We start from the raw sequence: 21,451 nt of genomic DNA on the forward strand, positions 1-21,451 counted from the left end.
TTGTGAATTTGGATACTCTTAACACCACAATGCTCAATTATGGCTCTGTTGCACTGAAAGTAAAATATTATCTGAAGATTGAATCAAATTATTGTAGAGTAAAATAAAACAAAATGAAACATACACAAGTGGCCTACTTATCCATTATTACTTCTAAAGTTAAGACTATTAATAGGTAATTTGTTCCCCCTTTTCTGCAGCAGCAGCCTTTCCTAAAAAAGCTACTCGAAATCATCCTAATGGTATCAAATGGAGAGCCGTCATTTCAAATAATGCAGTCCCAGTACTTCAAAGCTTGTGTCTTATGCTGCATACACATGCAAGTCAGTTGGTGGATTCCTTCATGGTCCAACTCATTCCCCCGACTTGGTCTTATTCATGTGGTTTTTGTGGGATATTTAAAAAAAAACAACAACATGGATGCTCCCAAGATGTCATGTTGATTTTAGCCTTTAGAAGGGTCTTTCTGAACATAAATATAGCAAATTAACGTATGTGTTCATTGTAGATATTTAAAAACGATTTTGGGCAGTTCATGCGGCATTGAAAATTTCAATGTGTCTGACTTTAGCTTCTGACTTTAGAGGGTGTTTATGTGGTGCCTCCTGGTGGGAAACTTGTTTTTCTGATAAAACCGACACCACTTGAATGCAGCATTATGGTCATTTTCCCCTGTTTTGCCACCCCAAATCCACCTGTCAGTCAGTCATACAATTCTACCAGCTCAACATGCTTGAAGGAGGACATTAATAACGCATTTCCTCTGCATGGTGTCTACTCTTTTTAACTTTTTTTTCCATCGGGCATATTTGGTGCCAGGTACTTTAACTAATCCCTGCTCACTCATGTTACTAAACAAGCAGGATACATGTAATATGATGTGTAAACCTTGCAGAGTGCTGATTGGCCAGAGAGACATGCTGGTAAAATTACACAAGTATTTTTGAAAAGGTTCAAATGCTCCTTGGATTAGTGGCTGACACAAAACTCCAGCGACAGTTGGACAGTACAACTCGACTGATGTAAACTCTTGCACAGAGCTGTGTTCAGTCTCCAAAAACAACACCATGCCAATATTTAATGGGTAAAGAACGTTTAATGTTACCGCTGCTGTTGTGGTTTCCAAAGCCTGTGGTTCCGGTTAGAGAGAATGGTTTGTGGGAGAGACTACATTTGGAGACTACACTTGGGTGACTGAGGCATAAATGGTGATTGAATTTGGGAACTTTGTTTGTAGTAGAATGCAGAAATTATGGTGGAATTTTGGAAAATCAGTAGACTTCCACTTTAGCAACTGGACACACCATACACATCTCTCATACAAACTCCAAGAGCTATGATACATACCTGTGTGAGGTGGAAATGACGCACTCTGCATGAGCTCCTAATTTTTTTCTCAGTGGAGGATGATAGCCTTATAGTGAAGAAATGAGTGATGCTGTGTCCCTCCACATCTCCTCCCACTTTTGGTGGTCCCTGAAGCCCAGGCACAGGGAGAAGTGGGCTGTTAGCTGTCATCCCATTTGGCAGCTTCTCTCAGCACATCCTCAACAGGTCTCTCTCCCCACTGTCCATGTCCCAGCACAGCGTCTGGCCTGCTGCTGCCCTCATCCACTCCACCACCGCTGGACCCTCTCTAATGCACAAATGGCCTAAAGCTATTTTTCCTGCTGTACACCCCTCTGGATCTAGTTCCTCGCATATAACTCTCTCTCTCTCTCTCTCTCTCTCTCTCTCTCTCTGTACTCATGCCTATTTTCTCATTTTCGCATTGCTCTTTCCTTCCTTTTTTTACCCTAACCTCTTCACCTTTCCCTGTTCTTTTTTCAGCCTTGCCTCATCCCTTTATTTTTCTTCTCTCTCCTTGTTTTTTCTTTTATCTGTCTCTGACCAATTTATTCTTCCTGCTTCTGACTAATCTTTCTCTTTCATTCTTAAATCATTGTCTTCCTTATGTCCTTTCTTTCCTTCTTTGTCTCATACCTTTTTATCTGTACTTTTTTTTAGCTTTTTTTTTTTTTTTTTTTGCCTGTCCCCTACCGGCTTACTGACCGCCTTCCCTTACTGACTGACTGACCGCTAATGTTGAAACGCGTATTCGCGAGTAGGAACTGTTAGTTCAGCCATATTTCACAGAGAGAAGGTGGCGCTACTACACTGTCCGATGTTAGTCCAACTAGATTTCACATTCAGTTTGTGAACTAAATCTGGAACCGCTCTGCGTGTTTCCATCAACATAAACTGGTTTATGAACCTGAAAAGTTTGTTCCCAACTGGAACCAAAGAACAGTAGGTTCTTCAGCGTGATCTGTAGCTGGATAATAAGACAGGAACATGCTTGGTTTGTGTGTGTTTCTGGGGCTGTGTTTGGCGTGACACCGTGCACATTTGCCAGAGCTTCTGCTCAGCATTGGTTAGTTTACAAGCTCAGCAGGACAGCTCGGAAGTCTGCAACATTTACACACGTATTATATCTCAATCTCACACAGAGAGCAGGACTGCTGAATTTGTCTTATTTTATGTGTGTGTGTGTGTGTGTCTGTGTGTGTCTTTGTGGTGGGGAGACATTTTGTGGCATTAGTGTGTTTACAAAACTACAAATAGCTGCACGTTAAACTTCACGTGCATTGAATAAATAATTAATTGTAACTCTTAAAATAAAGACAAAGACATTGATATGAAGCCCTAAAGCTTCTCCAGATCTTCCAATGACAAGGGTATGTATTTTGGGCTTTCCTATTTTTGAAATTCTAGAAACACCTCTGTGACTATGGCTATATGGCCAATGGTGGTCCGGCAAAAATAGGCTTGCTTAGTGTCTCTTTGCTCTTGTTTTATTCTCCTCATATTTTTTACTTCTGTTTTTGTTTCTGTCCTCTGTTCCCTTTTCTATTTCCCTCCATTTATATTTGTTAATTCATATCTTAAGCCTTCTTTTTTCCCTTTACTTTTACTTTTTCCATTTCATTCTCGTTAACATACTTATCACTGTATCTTTTTTTTTAGTCTCTCTCCTACACAGTTTCTCTGTCTCTATCGGCCTCTGGGGTGTACATTAGAGGGTTAACTCTAGCAGTGACTCTAGCAGGGTCTGATCAGCGCTATTCAGGATCAAAGCAGGCTTTAATTGAATTACAGGTATTAGTGCCATAACTTTTTTTCCTGCACTCATACTGCTCGACCAGAGGAGAGCAGGAGCATGTGAGTGGGCGATGTGCTATAAAGTCTGTGCTGGTGATTATTTCTTGTAAGTGCTCTTAATGGATCTCACCAATACTCTTTGAAAGCTGATTACGTTGGCACAATTATTCACTTACGTTGCTTTGTGTCGTCTCCTACTTGCACTTGCAGAGAAGCCCAGGGAAGCATGCTTCGACCCTGGAAACATCATGAATGGAACACGGCTGGGATTAGACTACAAACTCGCATCCACCGTGACGTATCAGTGTGACTCAGGATACACCACAGTGGGGCCACCCACTCTCACCTGCATCATTGGAGCTGACGGAAAACCTGTGTGGGACAAAGCTCTTCCAACTTGTAAAGGTAAGACTTTTGCTACTTAAGACACTTCCTCGCCACTTCATCAGAAACACGTGTAGCTCAAGCTTTCAGGCATAAAATTATGCCTAATCCAGACAGGCAGTGCATATCTAACTTTTTGGCATATTTAACTTTCGGCAGGACCGATTTTCCACAGTCAAAAGAGCAAAAGGCCACGTGAAATCAGTGTTTTTGCCGGACCGCCTACCGGGCCGGCCTAGAAGGGGCATTTTTGATTTACTGATTGACTGACTCCTAATGTTGAAACGCGCCTGGAACACGCTCCGTTTTTGTGTGTTTCTGGGGCTGTGTTTGGCACAACACCATGCGCATTGGCCAGCGCCCCAACTCTACTTTGGTTAGTTTACAAGTTCAGCAGGACAGCTCAGAACTTTGCAACAACTACACACGTATTATATCTCACACAGAGAGCAGGACTGCTGAGTTTGTCTTATTTTGCGTGAGTGTGTGTTTTTGTGCTGGGGAGACATTTTGAGGCGTTAGTGAGTTTACTCCACATAGCTGCACACAGCCACATTAATCTAATTACATTACATTAAATGAATTGTGATTCTTAAAATCAACAAAATGTTCTTGGTCTTCATTGTTCTTTGGTTGTAGATCATCTAGTATTTATGGCCCATTTTTTATGGTGTTTCTTGTCTGACTGCCCTCAGCTTTCTTAAAACATTTTTGTCCTATTATAACCATTGTTTATTTCTGTCATAAATGCTAGTTGCAAATCTGACACATCTGTGTGTTACGTGTGTGACATCTCTGCTGTGGTGAACTATTTTATGCTTACGTTTATGTGGTGACTTTTTCAGAATTCTTTTAGATCTGTATATTTTATTATGAAAAGCTTTTTAAAGATAAAAAGAACCCATAAAGAAGTGGAGATGCATCACCTCAGGAAGCCCTTAGGAGCACATAATGTGGTCAGTGATTGAAAGTACAAGGCAGGGTTTTTTCTAATAAAGTGGCCGATGAGTAAAAAACAAGGTGTTTGATGACATATAGATTATTACAAGTGCAACTCCAGTTCACCCACTTTAGACCTTCATTCTTTCAGAAACTTTTTGAGTGTTGAGCTCTTTGATCCACCTTAATTTTTGCGTCCTTTCATTAGGTCGAGTCAGATGCGACGCATCGACTCCCGCTAATTTGATTAAGCGCTCCGTCATCCGGAGGAGCCCACAGCAGCCTTCTTATCAAAGACAGTATTTGTTTTCGTTTGTTTTTGCCATCCTGAGAGTTAATTGATTTAGCCCTTTGTTCCATGCATTGTTCTCCTCTTCCACTGTGCCAATAGCGATATTCACTGGCGCGTACCTCTGTTGGCTCTCACAGGGGGAGCCAGACGAGGGTCTTGAAAAGCTTGGGGCCGAGCTCTTTTGTGCCCTATTGACAGGTGGGACAGCTTGAGAGGTGACAAGTGACACTCAGAAGTGACTCCCTTTCTCCATCTATCCCTCTCTCTCCCTTTCTCTCTCTTTCTCACACATTATCTCAACGCTTATCCTCCATTCTTGGTTCTTACCCTGTACTTTCTCTGACGCACTCTGTCCCTTTCCCTTACTTTTTTTTCCTTTTCTCTCACAAAACAGAGTTAGTATCAAACAGTCTAAGGTATTCCAGATCAATCCTCTGCTCAGCTGCTTTTACAGCCCAATGCCCACACACACAAACACACCAGAAGAAGCCTATAAGAAGCTCCTTTGTTGCAGAGACCCAACCTTTTATATGCTTGTGTCTTTTATATGCACTACCTACGGTGTATTTTCACCAGTATTTGCCATATATATTGAGTACAGCGTTTGACTTTGGTTTTATGAAAAACACAATTGTTTTCCTAACTTATATTACTATACCACTGTGTTTGATAAAGCTAACAAACCATTAAACACAAGAAAGGAAGCTAATTCAATGATTTATTGAATTACTAAATTAGATTTTGCTTCACAGCCACTAATGCTGCAATCACAGACGTATAAGACAGCTGGTAATGTTAAGCAGTGCAATCAAACTTAGAAATGGGATCAGGCAGGTTTGTGGCAGATCATATTCCCATCTGTTAGTTAGGCCTCATAATCACCTAATGCTGAAACTTGGAGAGTTAAAGGCTTACTCAAGTTTCCACCAAGACCACTACACTCCTACAAAGCCTCTGGAAAGCTCAGCACCCTTGTAGGAGAATGTTAACATCCAATTCGGTTACCAGGTACTGTCACAGTCACACAGCTCAAAGGTTCGGGGTAGGCTCCACTGAAAAAGACAGTTGGAAACACCTGGCTAGCTGCATAAAGACATTGTCAATAATAATGTTGATATTAATAATAATAATAATAATAATAATCTTACATTATATAGCACCCTTTACAAACCCAATATCACTTTACAATATCAGGAAAATAAACACATGTACGCATAATTTAGAGGGAGTGAGATATTCAGAAAAGAGATGGGTACAAGGTATAGGTATCAATATTAAATTAAATATTTTGTATGTTGTCCTTTGTATGTATGGCTGGGGCTGTATATCTGCCCACTTAAAATATGCTTTGAACAGTTCACTGTATATCAGTGGCAATATTCTAACCCTCACAGCAAGCTCCTGTTACCCTGCTGTGTACTCTACTTACCTCATAAACCCGGTGTCTTTGGAGACCACAACAGGGTTATGTTGCTCTACACAGAGCCACGGTGCTAATATATTTAGCATTGTGAACACCATTGACCCCAATCTGACGGTCAACTAGGGCGGATTCCAGCGGGCAGCTACTAAGTTGACCTCTTTTGACAATGCCGCGATGCCAATGCTTTTCCAAGGCTCTGCCTCATTTGTACACTCCGCCAGCACTTGTGCAGTTGTCCTCACTGATGGAGTGCTTGGCACCTTGCCGTCCCCGGACTTCCTGCTCATGTCGTCACTGTGGCCGAGACGTATTTTCATCCACAGGATGCTGTTTATGAGCTGAGCTGAGCTTTCTGGGCAAACGATTGCTGTTGTGTCATACTGTACAGTATGCATCATTCATGAAGGAGCTAGCACATAATCATTTGTGGCACCGAAAAAGGCTTGATTTGATGTGAATTGTCAGTTTAAAAAACCCATAAGCTTGTGCTTAAACTGTTTTTATGGCTTCTATTCAGTACAAATTCAACAATGAGACAAGGTCTGCTATGGGGTGGTAAGACTGTTGAGAGGATAAGAACAAAGCCACATTGGTTTTCCATCTGTGCATCTTATTTCATTACAGTGTTTGGTAACACTTTGTCTGGGCGGTCCATTTTTGACATTTAATAGACAAATAAATTTTCATTTAATTGCAAACCAGCTTTCAGTCAGATATCACAGAGCTTTTGTCAACATGTAGACAAGATTTAGTTGACTTTACACACTATAAAGTGCACATAAATGAAGATGAGAGCATTAGTGAGATGAGGTGCTGATGTTGGATGATTAGTTCTGGATCATAAACATCACTCCATCTCATCCCTGAGGAATGGAATGGAACTTCATTACTCCAGGGCACAGTTCCACAGCTGCATAACCCAATGCTAGGCTCCCCCATCTGACACTTGGTATTTGGTCATGGTGACCTTAGACTCACTTACAGCTGCTACAGAGCATCCCCTTATACTGGCAGTGATTTCCCTGGAGATTTTACTAGCTCTGAGTGTGCAACTGAACTCTTACATTTACAATATCTGCATCTTAAAATGGTGGAATTTTCCCAATCTAAGGATGTAAATATTTCTATCCATGATGGCATATCATGCTCTGGACCTTCCATGACCCTAATCAGAATGAAGCAGTTGAAAAGGATGAATTAATAAATGAATATTTGCATACTACATCACATTTATATTTAAATTTATGTCATGGTTGGAGCATTCATGATTTACATCTGTTTACACCTGTTTCAGTGAATGTTCAAGGGTTTGATGATACATGTTATTAGTATTAAATACAAATTCATTTACACACATTGTGTTTACAAAGTTGTTCACAGTTGTGCACACACAGCTTATATATTTCACAGAAAACCATGAAATTAAATTAGACAGGAGAGGGAAATTTATCGTCTCGAGAGTTGACCTGTGGAACAGAAGGACAGCGTTCTGTGGAGTGATGACCCTCCGATACCTTTGGAATAACTGGATCCTAATAGTCGGACATCAGTTACTGACCTCACTAATGTTCTCCAGGCTAAATGCAGTCTGATTCATACAGCTGTGTTCAAATAGCTAGTGTGAAGCCTCTTGTTTCATAAGATAAATGTTGGATAAGCAGGCGGTCACTTCTTGACACAGTGTACTGGTGAGTAAAACAAGAATATTAGTGTAACATTCCACTAAATAAAAGGCTTAATGACGTTTTTGTTGCAAACTGCTGTGCTAAACCAGCTCATCTCAGCCTACTCACCAGCACGATCACAGGTGTTATGAGTGTCAATAAAGTCACACAGAGTGTAATGATATTGGAGTGCAGTGTTGGATTGATTTTTTCCTCTGGACAGTGTGTGCAGTGGGCTTGCACTTCTGGAAGTAAATGGATTATACGGGTATTTTAAGTGTACTCATTTGAGAGGAAAAAAACATTTTCACATCAGTTGAACCCAGTCATCACTCCATGCAGTGCTTAGGCTTAGGTTCATGGCATTCCTTTACGGTAGTCTGCATAATGTATTTTTTTTATTTTTTATTTTTTTTACCAAGCAAAGGACACATTCTCATCCTTGTCCAAGTCTTGCAGGCTTTTATCCTTACCTGATATTTGTAGGTACCTTTTATTATTAGTGACATCAGTCACACTAACCTGCACACCTTCAGACAGGGACACCAAAAAAAAAAAAAAAAAGGGCTGCATCAATTGGTCAAAATAATTCAAATTTCATTCTTGATACATCATTAAATCAGTTTCTTGCACGGATAGTCCCTATAATAAATATTAAATAACTTCATAGCATCAACTGTTGTTGTTAAATAGTCCTCAAGCCCAAAACCCATTTTTAATAATTAATCCAACTACCAGCAATCCCATTTTTAAGTGTCTGCATATACACTGCTCTGTATTAACAGTTTACATCTTGAACACAATAGCCTTTAAAACTTTGCCTTTTAAATCACTGTAAAATCACTTGACAGTCTGAGGAGAGGCGCTGAACCTGTGAAAGCTCCTAAAACATCTGTGAAACTCGTATTTACTCGCTCGATACACTACTGAAAACATGCCTTAGTTTCCTGAGGAATGGTAATGCAGCATTCCGGAGCTTCTAGCGCCCGTGATTGGTCACTTGCAGGGTGTTTAAATGGGGGAGAGAATGCCAGTCAAGAGTATCAGTGCTCCAGCCTGAAGAAGCACTATGGAATCCCAACCTGGTGAGAACTTTTTAGAATAAATTTGCATTTATTTGATTTATCACAGAAAAAAAATACAAATAAAATCTTGTTTTGTAACATAATATTTAAAATGTTGGGGCACTTTCCTCCCACAGTCCAAAAACACACGTTGGTAGGTTGATTGGTGACTCAAAAGTGACCGTAGGTGTGTGTGTTGCCCTGTGAAGAACTCGCGCCCCCTTCAGGATGTATTCCCGCCTTGCACCCAATGATTCCAGGTAAGCTCTGGACCCACCGTGACCCTGAATTGGATAAGCGCTTACCGATAATGGATGGATGGATGTTGGGGTACTTTTTGGCTCTAAAACGTATCTTTAGAGAATGCTGTGTAACTCCAAAATTATGTAGAAATATGATGGATTTAGTGGTGTTGTACATTTTTAACAGCAAATAACATGTCTCGTACAAAAACAAGGAATTCTAGGCACTGCCCAATTCCACCTTAAAGCTTGCCTCCCTTAAAGCTTAATTATATATAAATACAACAATAATTACAATAATAATAAATCAACAGATAAGTCTATCATCAAAATAAGCGTTAGTTCCAGTCCTACACAAAAATCTAATGTAATGCTTTGGAGCAGCTGCACATTAGCCACAATTCGCCATGCTCAGTGCCAGGCATCAACTAGAGGGGTATAAATCCTACTTGCATTGGGCTGTACAGCAGTGGAACTGTGCTCTCTGCAGTGATAGAGCACCACTTAATTCCTTTGGGATGAACTGTAGAGGATTTTGTGATCAAGAGCTAATCATCCAGCATCAGTATCTGACCTCACTAATGCAATCAGATCCTCACAGAAATGTTCCAACAGCTAGTGTAAAGCCTTCCCAGAAGAGTAGATGCTGTTACTGCAGCAAAGGGCAAGGAGCGTCATTTTTACACTTTGTTTCAGTAGAAATTTTGGATGCGCAGGTTTCTGCCAAGCTTTATATAGATTTGGCCTGTTGTCTGGTGGACGCTAAAGGAAAAAGCCTGCGGCAGCTGCGGTTCATTGATTTGGAGATGGAGGTTAATTCTTTAAGCCATGCTGATGTACCGCCTCTTCACAGCTTTCTAATGGAGAGGTGTAGGTAGGGATGACCGAGTCAAGAGAGCATTGGTGGTTCACTGGGCTTTTATGTCCAGTCACAATGGCCTTCCTTTATCAATTGTGGTAGCTTAGAGGAATAGAGCTAATGAGCTAAATGGCTTGTTTTGCCACTTTCACCAGAGGTGCGCACTCCTAGACAGACAGCTTAAACCCAAGGGGGATTAGATGGGTGGCTGTTGATGGGTGGGTGTCAAGATTTCCTTTTCTGAGTAAAAGGGCATATAAAAAGATTCCCTGCTGGGACAGAGGAGATACATGGACAACTACGAGAATGTGAAGAAAACCTGTGTTTCATTGGCAGTGTAATCAAATTCTCTGCCACTTTTTATAAAGTACATTTTATGATTTGGGCCCTTTTCAGGAAGTGTGTGTGTCACCTACAGGAGTAGATCCAGCACAGTGTGTTTCCCTTCCCTCCATTTCATCCATGATTCAGCACAATTCCTGCATATTAGAAAATATAGTAAAATAGATTGTTAAAATAGATTTAAGTAGATTTACCCCAGAAATTTTTGGTTATACAGTTAGCAAACTCCTGAAGTTTGGAGAAATTTCAACCTTATCAAAAACAGCAAAAACAGGTCAATATTACCCACCTATGGAATAGGAATAGAGCAAAAAAAGTCCAAATAAATAATCGACAGATATTTCCTGCCCATGAGCAGAGAGAAAACACCTAGCATACCGGACTAAACCAGTTACTGACACTGGGGATTTATAAACACATTAGACCAGTTTCCAAAGGATACAGCATTTTTCTATATAAAACCACAGTGGTGCCTGATCCATGTAAATAGTTTCCAGAACGCATGCACTCTGGATCATGTTCCAGAAGGATCCTGCGCAAATTATGCATTACTTGCACCGCTGCACCTGCTATTATCTACAGGAATAGCAACAACTGATTGTGAAAAAAACATTAATTTGAGTTGAATTTATTACAATAAATGGGTTTATGCCACAGATTTCCACAGTAAAGTCTTTTGAAAATGATTGATTTTAGTGTTGTTGTTCAGCTTTAGCAAAATAATTGTGTACAACTTTGAAATGAAAATTACAAGTCCTGTTATTATACCAGCACTGTAGACCAAAATCCATCCATCCATTATCTGTTACCGCTTATCCAATTGAGGGTCACGGTGGGTCCAGAGCCTACCTGGAATCATTGGGCACAAGGCAGGAATACACCCTGGAGGGGGCGCCAGTCCTTCACAGGGCAACACACACACACACATTCACTCACACATTCACACCTACAGACACTTTTGAGTCGCCAATCCACCGGAGCACCAGGAGGAAACCCACACAGACACAGGGAGAACACACCAACTCCTCCCAGACAGTCACCCGGAGCGGGAATCAAACCCACAACCTCCAGGTCCCTAGAGCTGTGTCACTGTGACACTACCTGCTGCACTGCTGATCAGTAGAGTTGCTAAAATGGACAATGAGTGTAGAAAGGAGGTCATTTTAAAGTGTTGGCAGATCTTTGTACAAACCATATATACAATTTTGTTATATTCAACTATCTTTAAAAAAAAAAAAAACTTGCTTTGAAATGAATGGCTCAGCTTTAGATTAACATTAAAACATGGTGGAAGATTGGTCTTTTTTTTATGAGGTTTTCAGTGACTACAACTTCAGTTTTCTAGTTTGATGTGACTTTAATCACTTTGTTCTTACTGAGATGGGTTTCCTCTGTCTTTAGTATATTTTATATACTTAATATATACTAGTATATTAAGCCTTATATCATATACTGAGGGACTTTTTAAACTTTTATTTGCTTAAAAGAATAGCTAAGCTTTAGCATGACACAAAGCAGAGTGAAAGTTGGGCCACCAAACGTTTGGTCCAGCTGTAGCCTTGCCCTATTTCTAACCACACTCCAGTTCTCTTGAATGGAAATAGGTTTTCTGCTGTCTTTCATTATTGATTTTGTTTTAAGCCTCATATTGGATATTGGGTAGACAGAAGCACTTCTTTTTAACTCCCCTTAGCTTCAAAGGATGGTTTCAGATTTAGCATAACACAGAAGCATTGTGTAAGTTGGGTCGCTGTATTTGAGCGGACAGATGCAGCATTGCTTTAAGAGACATAGCCCCCACTCCCCACCCCCACTCAAGAACTCAGAGTGGCAGAGAAGGCAGGCAGTCTTGTGGCGGATATGCAGATCAGGAAGAGGGAGACAAGGAGGGACTCCATTTGAATGTTAAGCTCCGCTCCTGTGACGGCCAGCTCTGACTGGATAGAGAGGGGAGGAAAAACCTTCCTAATGTTCTCACGTTCTCATCCAAAGACATTTCTCGCCTGTGTGTGTGTGTGTGTGTGTGTTTTCCAGCTCTATTTCCTAGTCATGACTGAGGCTTTGATGGGAGTCTGCATGTTCTAGGCAAAAAATCAATAAGGGGTCCATACAAGGCCAAACTTTACCCAGTTATAACAGCAAAGGCCATCAATGATATTTCATTGATATGTTTTAATATTACTCATGGCTAATGAGGTACATGAGACAAAGCTTTTACTTTTAGACTTACAGCCTAATGAGAAGCAAGTGGACATTTCATGGCTGTGATTCTCTCTCTCACTCTCTCTCTCTCTCTCTCTCTCTCCCCCCCCGACCTCCATCCCCTACTTTTAGAATGCTGATGCATTCTGAGCCACTTCCTTGGGCTTTTAGACAAAACTAATTAGAAAAGGGTGAGATTCCTTTAAATAATGAAGGATCCCCACACCCCCCAACCCAACCTTTTTTTTTTCCTTTTTTCCTCAGCTCCTCTTACCCAAACAGATCTTTTATTCGTTTCCATAGTAACTAAAAGACTGTCTCAGTGCCGGTGAATGAGGAATCTTCCATGGCTGTGTGTGAGTGGGTTGGGGTGTGTGTGAGTGGGTGTGTATGGGGGGGCCCAGTGCGGTGGAATGGCGCCTCCCAGAGGCTGACTGAGGGCAGGACTGGGGAACAGTAGCACGCAGACAGAAGAGCGATTTTAGATTTAGAGACTCATCCACTCTTCCGTCCGTGGTTTCATGTGCAGCGTTCTCTGATTAAACGGTGGGAATACAGCAGCACTGTGCCACTGTTGGTTCTCTCTCTCTCTCTCTCTCTCTCTCTCTCTCTCTCTCTCTCTCTCTCTCTCTCTCTCCTCTCTCTCCCCCCTTATCTCTCCCTAGATGAGAGTGGGTCAGGTGGTGCTGCATCTGTTGTCATAAAGCTCATGTGAGGGTTGAACACATGGAGTGCTGGATCTGGACACAAACAGCACACTGCTGACCAATGGCATCAAGCCCATTGACCGCCTGCCCAACTGTTATGAGAAAAGTGCATAAATAAATCCATAAATCAATAACAACAACTTGTTAAATCAGCGAATAATACATTTTGAATCTGGAAATTGAAGCAAGCAAGTCTTTCCACTCATATTCAGAAATGAGCGGGGCTTTCTCCCTCTGACCAGTATCCTCTCTCTACCTGTAACATATGGTCAGTGGTCAATATGTTATTTGCCAAAAATGGGGATATTACACAGCATTAAATATGTTTTATGACAATTCTTGTGTAAATGCAACTACTTTTTGTCCTCAAAAAGGTATCATCTCAGTAGAAAAGCCTGACATAAATTGGGGCACTCTGGATGAGCTGCTGCACATGAGCTAAACCATGTTTAAATGCTCAAAGCGAAGCCCCTCCAGCATTGGATTGTGGAGCAGTGATTTATGGACCACGCATGGACCATTTGGGATGACTTGTAATGGCTCTTGTGATCTAGAATCCAACAGCAGTACCTGAGCTTTCCCAAAAATTTAGAAGCTTTTGCTCCAGCAAAGAGGAACAAGCCCCCTGTTAACTCCCCTAATTGATTGGTAGATGTCCATAAACCCTTGGCCATATAGTATTTATTATTATTATTATTGGTCTCATATTGGAATTTACAGACTGTAATTATAGCAGATTACTTAGAGACTTATTTTTAGCTAACATATGTACTAACACATGTCTAATCACTAATGCACTTATTCAGCGCACCCAAATGAAGAGCATATAGAGAGATGGGAGGTTTCACTGGTTGTAGGACAGGGATGTTCATGTCAAAAGTTTGATTCTGTGGTCAGTCAGCCATTTTTGTGGATTTGGATGTGTGTGGATCATTGTCCTGCTGGAAAATCCAGCCATGACCCAGTTTCAGCTTTTTGGCAGAGGCAGACAGATTTTTCTTTTGAAATGTCCTGGTAATTCATAGAGAGACACAATGCTATATATCCTATCAGTGTTCTCTGGGCCTTGGAGAAAAACAAACTCAAAACATCAGATCTTCTACCAGACTGGGGTTTTCTTTTGGTTGTTTGTTTATATATATATATAATCATCTTTCTTTCTTAAAGCCAAAGCCACCTAGTATGTTTTTTGCCAAAGAGTTTGCTGCCAACTTTTCAACTCATCTGACTGTAGGCTTAAAAGCCTTGATGACCCCAAACTGCTTCAGGCTTCAACCTTGATTCTTGAAGAAATGTTTGCTTCTCCAGCCATAGGGGAGCAGAAAGTAAACCTGCATCATGTTCCAGGCAGGTCCATCTTCCACTGCAGCTCTGGTTGTTTGACACTTCTTAATAATTGTCCTAGGAGTGGGTGTGGGCATTTTTAGGTATAGAGCTCTTTTTAGAATCATTGCATGGATAATGAATTTCTCACACACAAACCCCATTGTCAGGAAAGTTGTGACACACACTAAAAATGCAATAAACATTAAATACTGCAAATTGTTCAATCCCTTGAGCTTTTAACTGGTAAATGTACAAAGAAAATATTTCCAGAATTTCCACTGATAATATAAAAAAGGCTGTACGACTTTAAAAGTAGTGACGGGTCATGGTTTACCACATTGTGCCAAAATTCATGAGAGACAGAAATAATATCTTGAAAAAATTCAGGGAATCTGGACATTGGTGCGTAAATTGTGGAAACCGCTGCTGAGTTTGCGTGGCTATGAGGCCCTCAGGCGGTCTTGTTGGAGAGACCATCGTGTTACCATGATGGACATAGACACATCGGGTGTGATTTGGAAAATTGTCGTCACTCAGCACACTCTGCTGCTGCATCAAGAAATGCAACCTGAAACTGTATTATGCAAAGAGGGAAACATTTAGTCCTCTGGGCCTGAATCATCTGAGATGGAATGAAAGACAGTGGAAACAAATTGTATTTATCAAAGATAAAAAAGACAGTTCTGACTGTTATCAATGAAAAGTGCAAAAATATGAATCATTGAGATGATCATCATTGCAGACATAGGATATCTGCAGGTACGTGAAGGTTCCATTGATCCAGGGGTTTTTATTTGTATTTTAGAGTGACATAAGCTACTATCAAGATGATGTCTTTTAGAGGCTTTGTATTGTTGGATTGAGGTGTTGGCTGAGGTTGTTGAGAATGAATTAGACACACTCACATGCGTGTGAAGAGAGTAAGGATGTTTTATTTTAAAGTAGAGATGGAAAACTTAACAGAGATGTTTGTTGGACGCGACTTGGTTATTTTCTCCCACCGTCAGTGGGAGCAAACACATATTATAGAAAATGTTATCCCCCCCCAAGCATCAAGGTTATAAATCGATGATACACCGATGCAGAGAAGAGACAAATAACTCTGAAAGAGTTCACAGTAACCTAAAACAAAGTATAACAGAATCAGAATAAAATATAGAATTAATATGAAATTAATCACTTTCCAACAGTATTCACATTGTAGAGTGTTGGCTTGAATGTCCTGCCTGCAGTCCAGATCTGTCTCCTATTGAAAATGTATGACATGAAAAGAAGAATCAGACAACAGTGACCACAAACAGCTGAGCAGCTCAAGTCTTGCATACAGCAAGAAAGGTGTAAAAATTAAAATCACAAAACTGCAACAATCAGTACATTCAGTTCCCAAATTATTTAAAAGTACAGTTCAAATAAAACATGATGTGGCGCGGTAGTGTCGCAGTCACACAACTCCAGGGACCTGGAGGTTGTGGGTTTGAGTCCTGCTCCGGGTAACTGTCTGTGAGGAGTTGGTGTGTTCTCCCTGTGTCCGCGTGGGTTTCCTCCGGGTGCTCCGGTTTCCTCCCTCAGTCCAAAAACACACGTTGGTATGTGGATTGGCGACTCAAAAGTGTCCGTAGGTGTGAGTGTGCGAGTGAATGTGTGTGCATGTGTCGCTGTGTGTGTCGCACGACCCTGAACTGGATAAGCGGTTGCATTCAATGAATGTATGAGTGAATGATGTGAAATGGTGTTAAACATGCCTTAGTCCTTGCTTGTTTGGAGTGGGTTGCAGGCATCGATTATTAAATTCTAAATTTGTTTATGTCAAACTGATAGAATTAAGTTAATCTTTGACAACACTGGCATCATTTTGTTGTTTTGTTAAATACAGGTTCACGGGAATAAACAAATCATTTTTCAGTTTTTATTGCGTATTTAAATAGTGTCCCAAGTTTTCTGCAATGGGATTTGTATTTATAGACTTTCTCCTTTGAATAAATACATGTTCACAAAATGCTTAGATGCCAGTAGACGTATAATTTTTATTTATTTATTTATTTTTTATTTATATTTTAGTTTTTTAAACAATATATTCCTAAATATTCTTTTGGTATTTGCTAAATTTACTTGAAGCTTAGCTTAAGCTTCTCTCCTGTTTTCAGCTAGAGGTTGATGTAATCAACTCTGACTGATAGCCCTTGAGAGGTTTTGAAGAGTGTCAGATGTCAAAATCTTCAATTGCACTATGCAATATTCATGTTTACATATTGCTTGTGCGTTTGTTGGGGGCTTATATTTATGCTGGGGGTGGGGGTGAAGGGTTGGCACCACCTGTTTGCATAAGGCCCCTGCTGCTAACAATACATAATGAATTGCCTGGCAGCTTTAAGAGGAGAGACCTCTCCTGCAGTGAACTGTGCTTATGCAACAGCACACAGACACACACACACACATACACACACACACTGGGGCTGTGCACTGTTATTGTGTGTGTGTGTGCGCAGCACTGATCCAATCTGTGCTCAGTGACAGACTGTGACACGCTGGATAAGAAAACACTGGGCACATAACCAGTGCCATACTTCACCACCTTTACCACAGAACAGATCAATTGTTAACTCTAAATCCAGCAATAGCCTCTACAGTCTGTGCTCTGTATTAGTCTATGTAGGTTACATTATTTTGATCTTTGTTGACAGCTGCCGTTGCTCTTTTTTTCATCTGGAAGCAGAAGCAGAGATAATAATTTGTCCCATTTTCTTGCACTCTCTTCACATAAATATTGGCTAAACCTCTCAGCTCGTTCCACTGACATTTGGGTTCATGGGGCTTTGTAATATGAACGTGCATCAAAAGGACAGCGACACGCAACAAGACAATCTGTTTTGCACCAATCTGCAGTTTGAATGGTTTGAAGAAGTCTGCTAGACTCAGTCTCTGAGGTCTGCTTCCAGTTTTAATGGCAAAACTTACGTTGGCTCCTTTTATTAGCGTCGATGTTCTGTCTTGTCACTGTGTAAGTAGGAAGAGCGATGTTATTCAATACGGCCATTTAATATGGCTGAGGAAGCAGTCTGAAGTATCAAGATGAATAACCTAAAGGGGGGGCGGGGGACAGAATGTCAAACAAAACCAACCCGTCCTTAATGTAAGAGGCTCTTGAAAGTAATTAAAGGAAGCCCGTGCTTTGTTAAAGCACACGCCAAGGACAAATTCAGCTAGAAGGTTTCTTTTATTTTGGTCACTTTCTGTTATGTATGGCTTTTAAAATAATAAATAAAAGAGTCTCCCTGTGAAAGACTGGCGCCCCCTCCAGGGTGTATTCCCACCTTGCGCCCAATGATTCCAGGTAGGCTCTGGACCCCGCGACCCTGAACTGGATAACCGGTTACAGATAATGAATGAATGAATGAATAAAAGAGTCAAATAAAGAAAGACCCCAGCGATGTGAAAAAGAGACTGTTGTCCCAGTGTGCTCAGAGTAGGGCTTGACGATATAGCCAAAATGTATATCACAATATATTTCTTAATTTTGGTTGATTCACTATAATTCCAATATCGATATCAAACAGTATAAAATCCACTAAAAAACTTGCAAGAACAAACAAGAAACATGACTTCGCCAACAAACATAAACCTGTTGGCTTTGTCAGCATTAATATTTTTAAACTAAATTTTTAATTGAGTGCGCGGAACTGATGACAGTGCCCTGTAATGAGCGTCAGTCAGTGACAAATGTTGAAAATAATGTATATTGAAATATTGAAAATGCGTTTAAAATTATATCATTGTTATTGAAAAATTTTATATTGTGATATATATTGATATTGACTTATTGTTCAGCTATAATTCAGAGCCTACTCAGAATCACTGGTAGCAAGGTAGGAACACACCCTGGACAAGGCACCAGTCCATCATAAGGCATCACACGCTTAATGGTAACTGAAAAGAGGAAAAAAAAAAACAACTTGCATATAATTATTTGATGGAAAAGTGAGTGTCTACATGAGTCTGTATGACATGTGCACCTTTACAATTGGATAATTGCTTTGCAAAATGCTTGCCACAATTACCTGCATACTAGTACTTCGGAATTAGTCTGAGTAATTCTGGCTTGTAAGCGAGATTCTGACCTTTGAATTACATCAGTTTGACCTCCATGAATTCTAGCTCATGTGGTGAAAACAAACAGAGAAGCAAACAAACAAAAACAGAAGACTCCATTAAAACACATATTGTAGCCACAGGCTAGCCGGCTAAAGACAGTAAGAGAATATGGGATTAAGAACTTTATTGGACATTTTTTTTTTTACATTTTTGACTAGCCACCAGCCAGTCCATCAACCTACATGTGTTTTTGGACTGGAGCACTCGGAGGGAACCCATGCAGACACAAGGGGACCTATTTACAGACAATGTCCTGAGCTGTGTGACCATGGAGCTGTGTGAGAGCAGCACTACCTGTTGAGCTGCAATGTTGCCCTTTTTCAGCCCATTCATCTTTAAAGAAGTGGTCGCCACTGTTGACATTTCTTTGTACAGAACACTTTTGAAGATGCTATTTTAGTTATTAGACATGACATTTCTACCTTTATTAATATACTAAGTTGCTTTTCCCCACTGTGCTGTCATTTTTGTCAGGAATGAGAGCAGGAAACATTTAGATAAATAATTTCCCCTCCCTGATGTATTGTTGTTGATATCATGATGGGTGGACAGATGTACAGGGATAAACAGAGATCACTAACTAACGTGCAATCAGAGAATAGCATGAAGAAACTTCACATAATTATTACATGAAGGACTGCACATGAACAACAACCATCACAAAGCTTAAATAACAGGAGACAATGGGTTACACCTGTGAGCTCAATCACATAACTGTGGTGACGGACATCAAATGAGAGCATATGGCTAAACACAAAATTGAAACAAAGAAACATGACAAAACAGCAACACCCTCCAGCTACTGTTACCAGCCTCTGACCACTCGCCTTTACCCACCATCACTAGTTACACTGAAGTACAAATGGACACGGATCATTAACAGACAGACTGATGCTTCCAACAGTATTGTAATTACTATTGTCTGGGATTGATGCAATTATCACTATTATGATGATTATTATTATATAAACCCTCATTACTTCAATTACTCTTACATCAATACTATAATATTACTACACTATAGTCTATAGAACAGATGAGGGTGGGTCCCACTTGTGAGTCTTGGTTCCTGCCAAGGTTTCTTCCTCCAGCCTTGACGTTGTAATGAGTTATTCCTTGCCAAAGTCGCCTTTGGCTTTCTCCCCTGGGGCTTCCTGAGCCACTGTTACTAATTCTGTAAAGCTGCTTTGCGACATCATCAGTTGTAAAAATTATTATACAAAAAAAAAATGTTGATTTGCTTTAATAATATTGTTTAGGAGTGGTAACTATGACTAAACTAAGAACATTCTCTAGCTAATATGTGCATGTAAGAACCAGTTTGACATCGTTAGATTATTTAAGTGATTGATCCTTAGTCCTTAGTCCCTCAAATCAATTTTAATACGCATATCTTCCGTACAGCCCAAGCTTAAATAAGGCTTATGCACCATAATTTTACACCATGTTAGCTGTCAGTGATAACTACAAATCTTCACAGACAAGTTTGTCTTTATTTAGAGCTACTTGATGGCATAAAAGAATATTATTAAATGATTTATCTAAGCATTAGGGCGGCACGGTGGCGCAGCAGGTAGTGTCACAGTCACACAGCTCCAGAGGCCTGGAGGTTGTGGGTTCGATTCCCGCTCCGGGTGACTGTCTGTGAGGAGTTGGTGTGTTCTCCCCGTGTCCGTGTGGGTTTCCTCCGGGTGCTCCGGTTTCCTCCCACAGTCCAAAAACACACGTTGGTAGGTGGATTGGCGACTCAAAAGTGTCCGTAGGGGTGTGTGTGTGTTGCCCTGTGAAGGACTGGCACCCCCTCCAGGGTGTATTCCTGCCTTGCGCCCAATGATTCCAGGTAGGCTCTGGACCCACCGTGACCCTGAATTGGATAAGCAGTTATGAATGAATGAATTAATCTAAGCATTAACAAGGAAATAAACTTAATTAGAAAGTTCCCTGCGTAGACACATTACTGTAAACGCTATAGTCAAAGCTGAGCTTTTTAAATAAAAAGTAAACAAAAAAAATAAACCAGAAAAACCGCAGTGGAAAATGGATGATTCACCCAAGTTATTGTTCGTTAAGATAGTATGGGACAGTCACTTAATAAACAGGGTGTGAAGGTCATTAAGCAATTAAGCATACCTGAGTTGAAGTACTAACTTCTTAAGTTCTAAATGCTGACACAGGCGTTGTGGTCAAAAAAATTGTAATCTATATTGAAATGCATTACAATTACAATAAAATGTTCTGGAGCGGCCACACATGAGAATTAGGTTACCACGATCAATGCCATGTGTCAGAGGGCTATAAAACCCACTGTAGCATGTGCAGTATTGCAACTGCATTTTCTATAATGATGGAGCCCACTCCAATACCTGTGGACTGAGTTTGAGTGGCATTTATGTTCCATATCTTATCATCAAACATTAGTAACTGACCTTCATAATGTTTAATTAAAATCCTCATAGCAATGTTCCAATGTTTATTGAAAAGCCTTTGGAGAAGATTAGAGGTATCAAAGGTTGGACCTCCTTGATATCTGAATAAATAGAAGATCGTGTGTCTCTAAGCTTGGACATGTAGTGTATCTATCCATTCTGCTTGTGCTGGAACACTCAAAAAGCAAGTCTGTCACTGATTGAGATTCATTGTTGAAATGGATAGGTTTGCAAGGCATAGTGCTTCGTTCAAGCAAGGCACCACTTCTGTATTATAGGACTGCTGTGTAA

The 21,451-nt window shown here is 40.4% G+C and overlaps 1 protein-coding gene across 1 annotated transcript in view; it reads left to right on the forward strand.

The window, feature by feature from the left end:
* Positions 1 to 21,451, forward strand: part of csmd1a (CUB and Sushi multiple domains 1a) — a 603,150-nt gene that overhangs the window by 459,918 nt on the left and 121,781 nt on the right. The window contains exon 30 of the mRNA XM_066678438.1: positions 3,352 to 3,546. Within this exon, the coding sequence (XP_066534535.1) occupies positions 3,352 to 3,546 (195 nt within the window). The remainder of the gene's footprint in view (positions 1 to 3,351; positions 3,547 to 21,451) is intronic.

The sequence above is a fragment of the Hoplias malabaricus genome, chromosome 8 (assembly GCF_029633855.1).
Source record: "Hoplias malabaricus isolate fHopMal1 chromosome 8, fHopMal1.hap1, whole genome shotgun sequence".
Classification (NCBI taxonomy): Eukaryota; Metazoa; Chordata; class Actinopteri; order Characiformes; family Erythrinidae; genus Hoplias; species Hoplias malabaricus.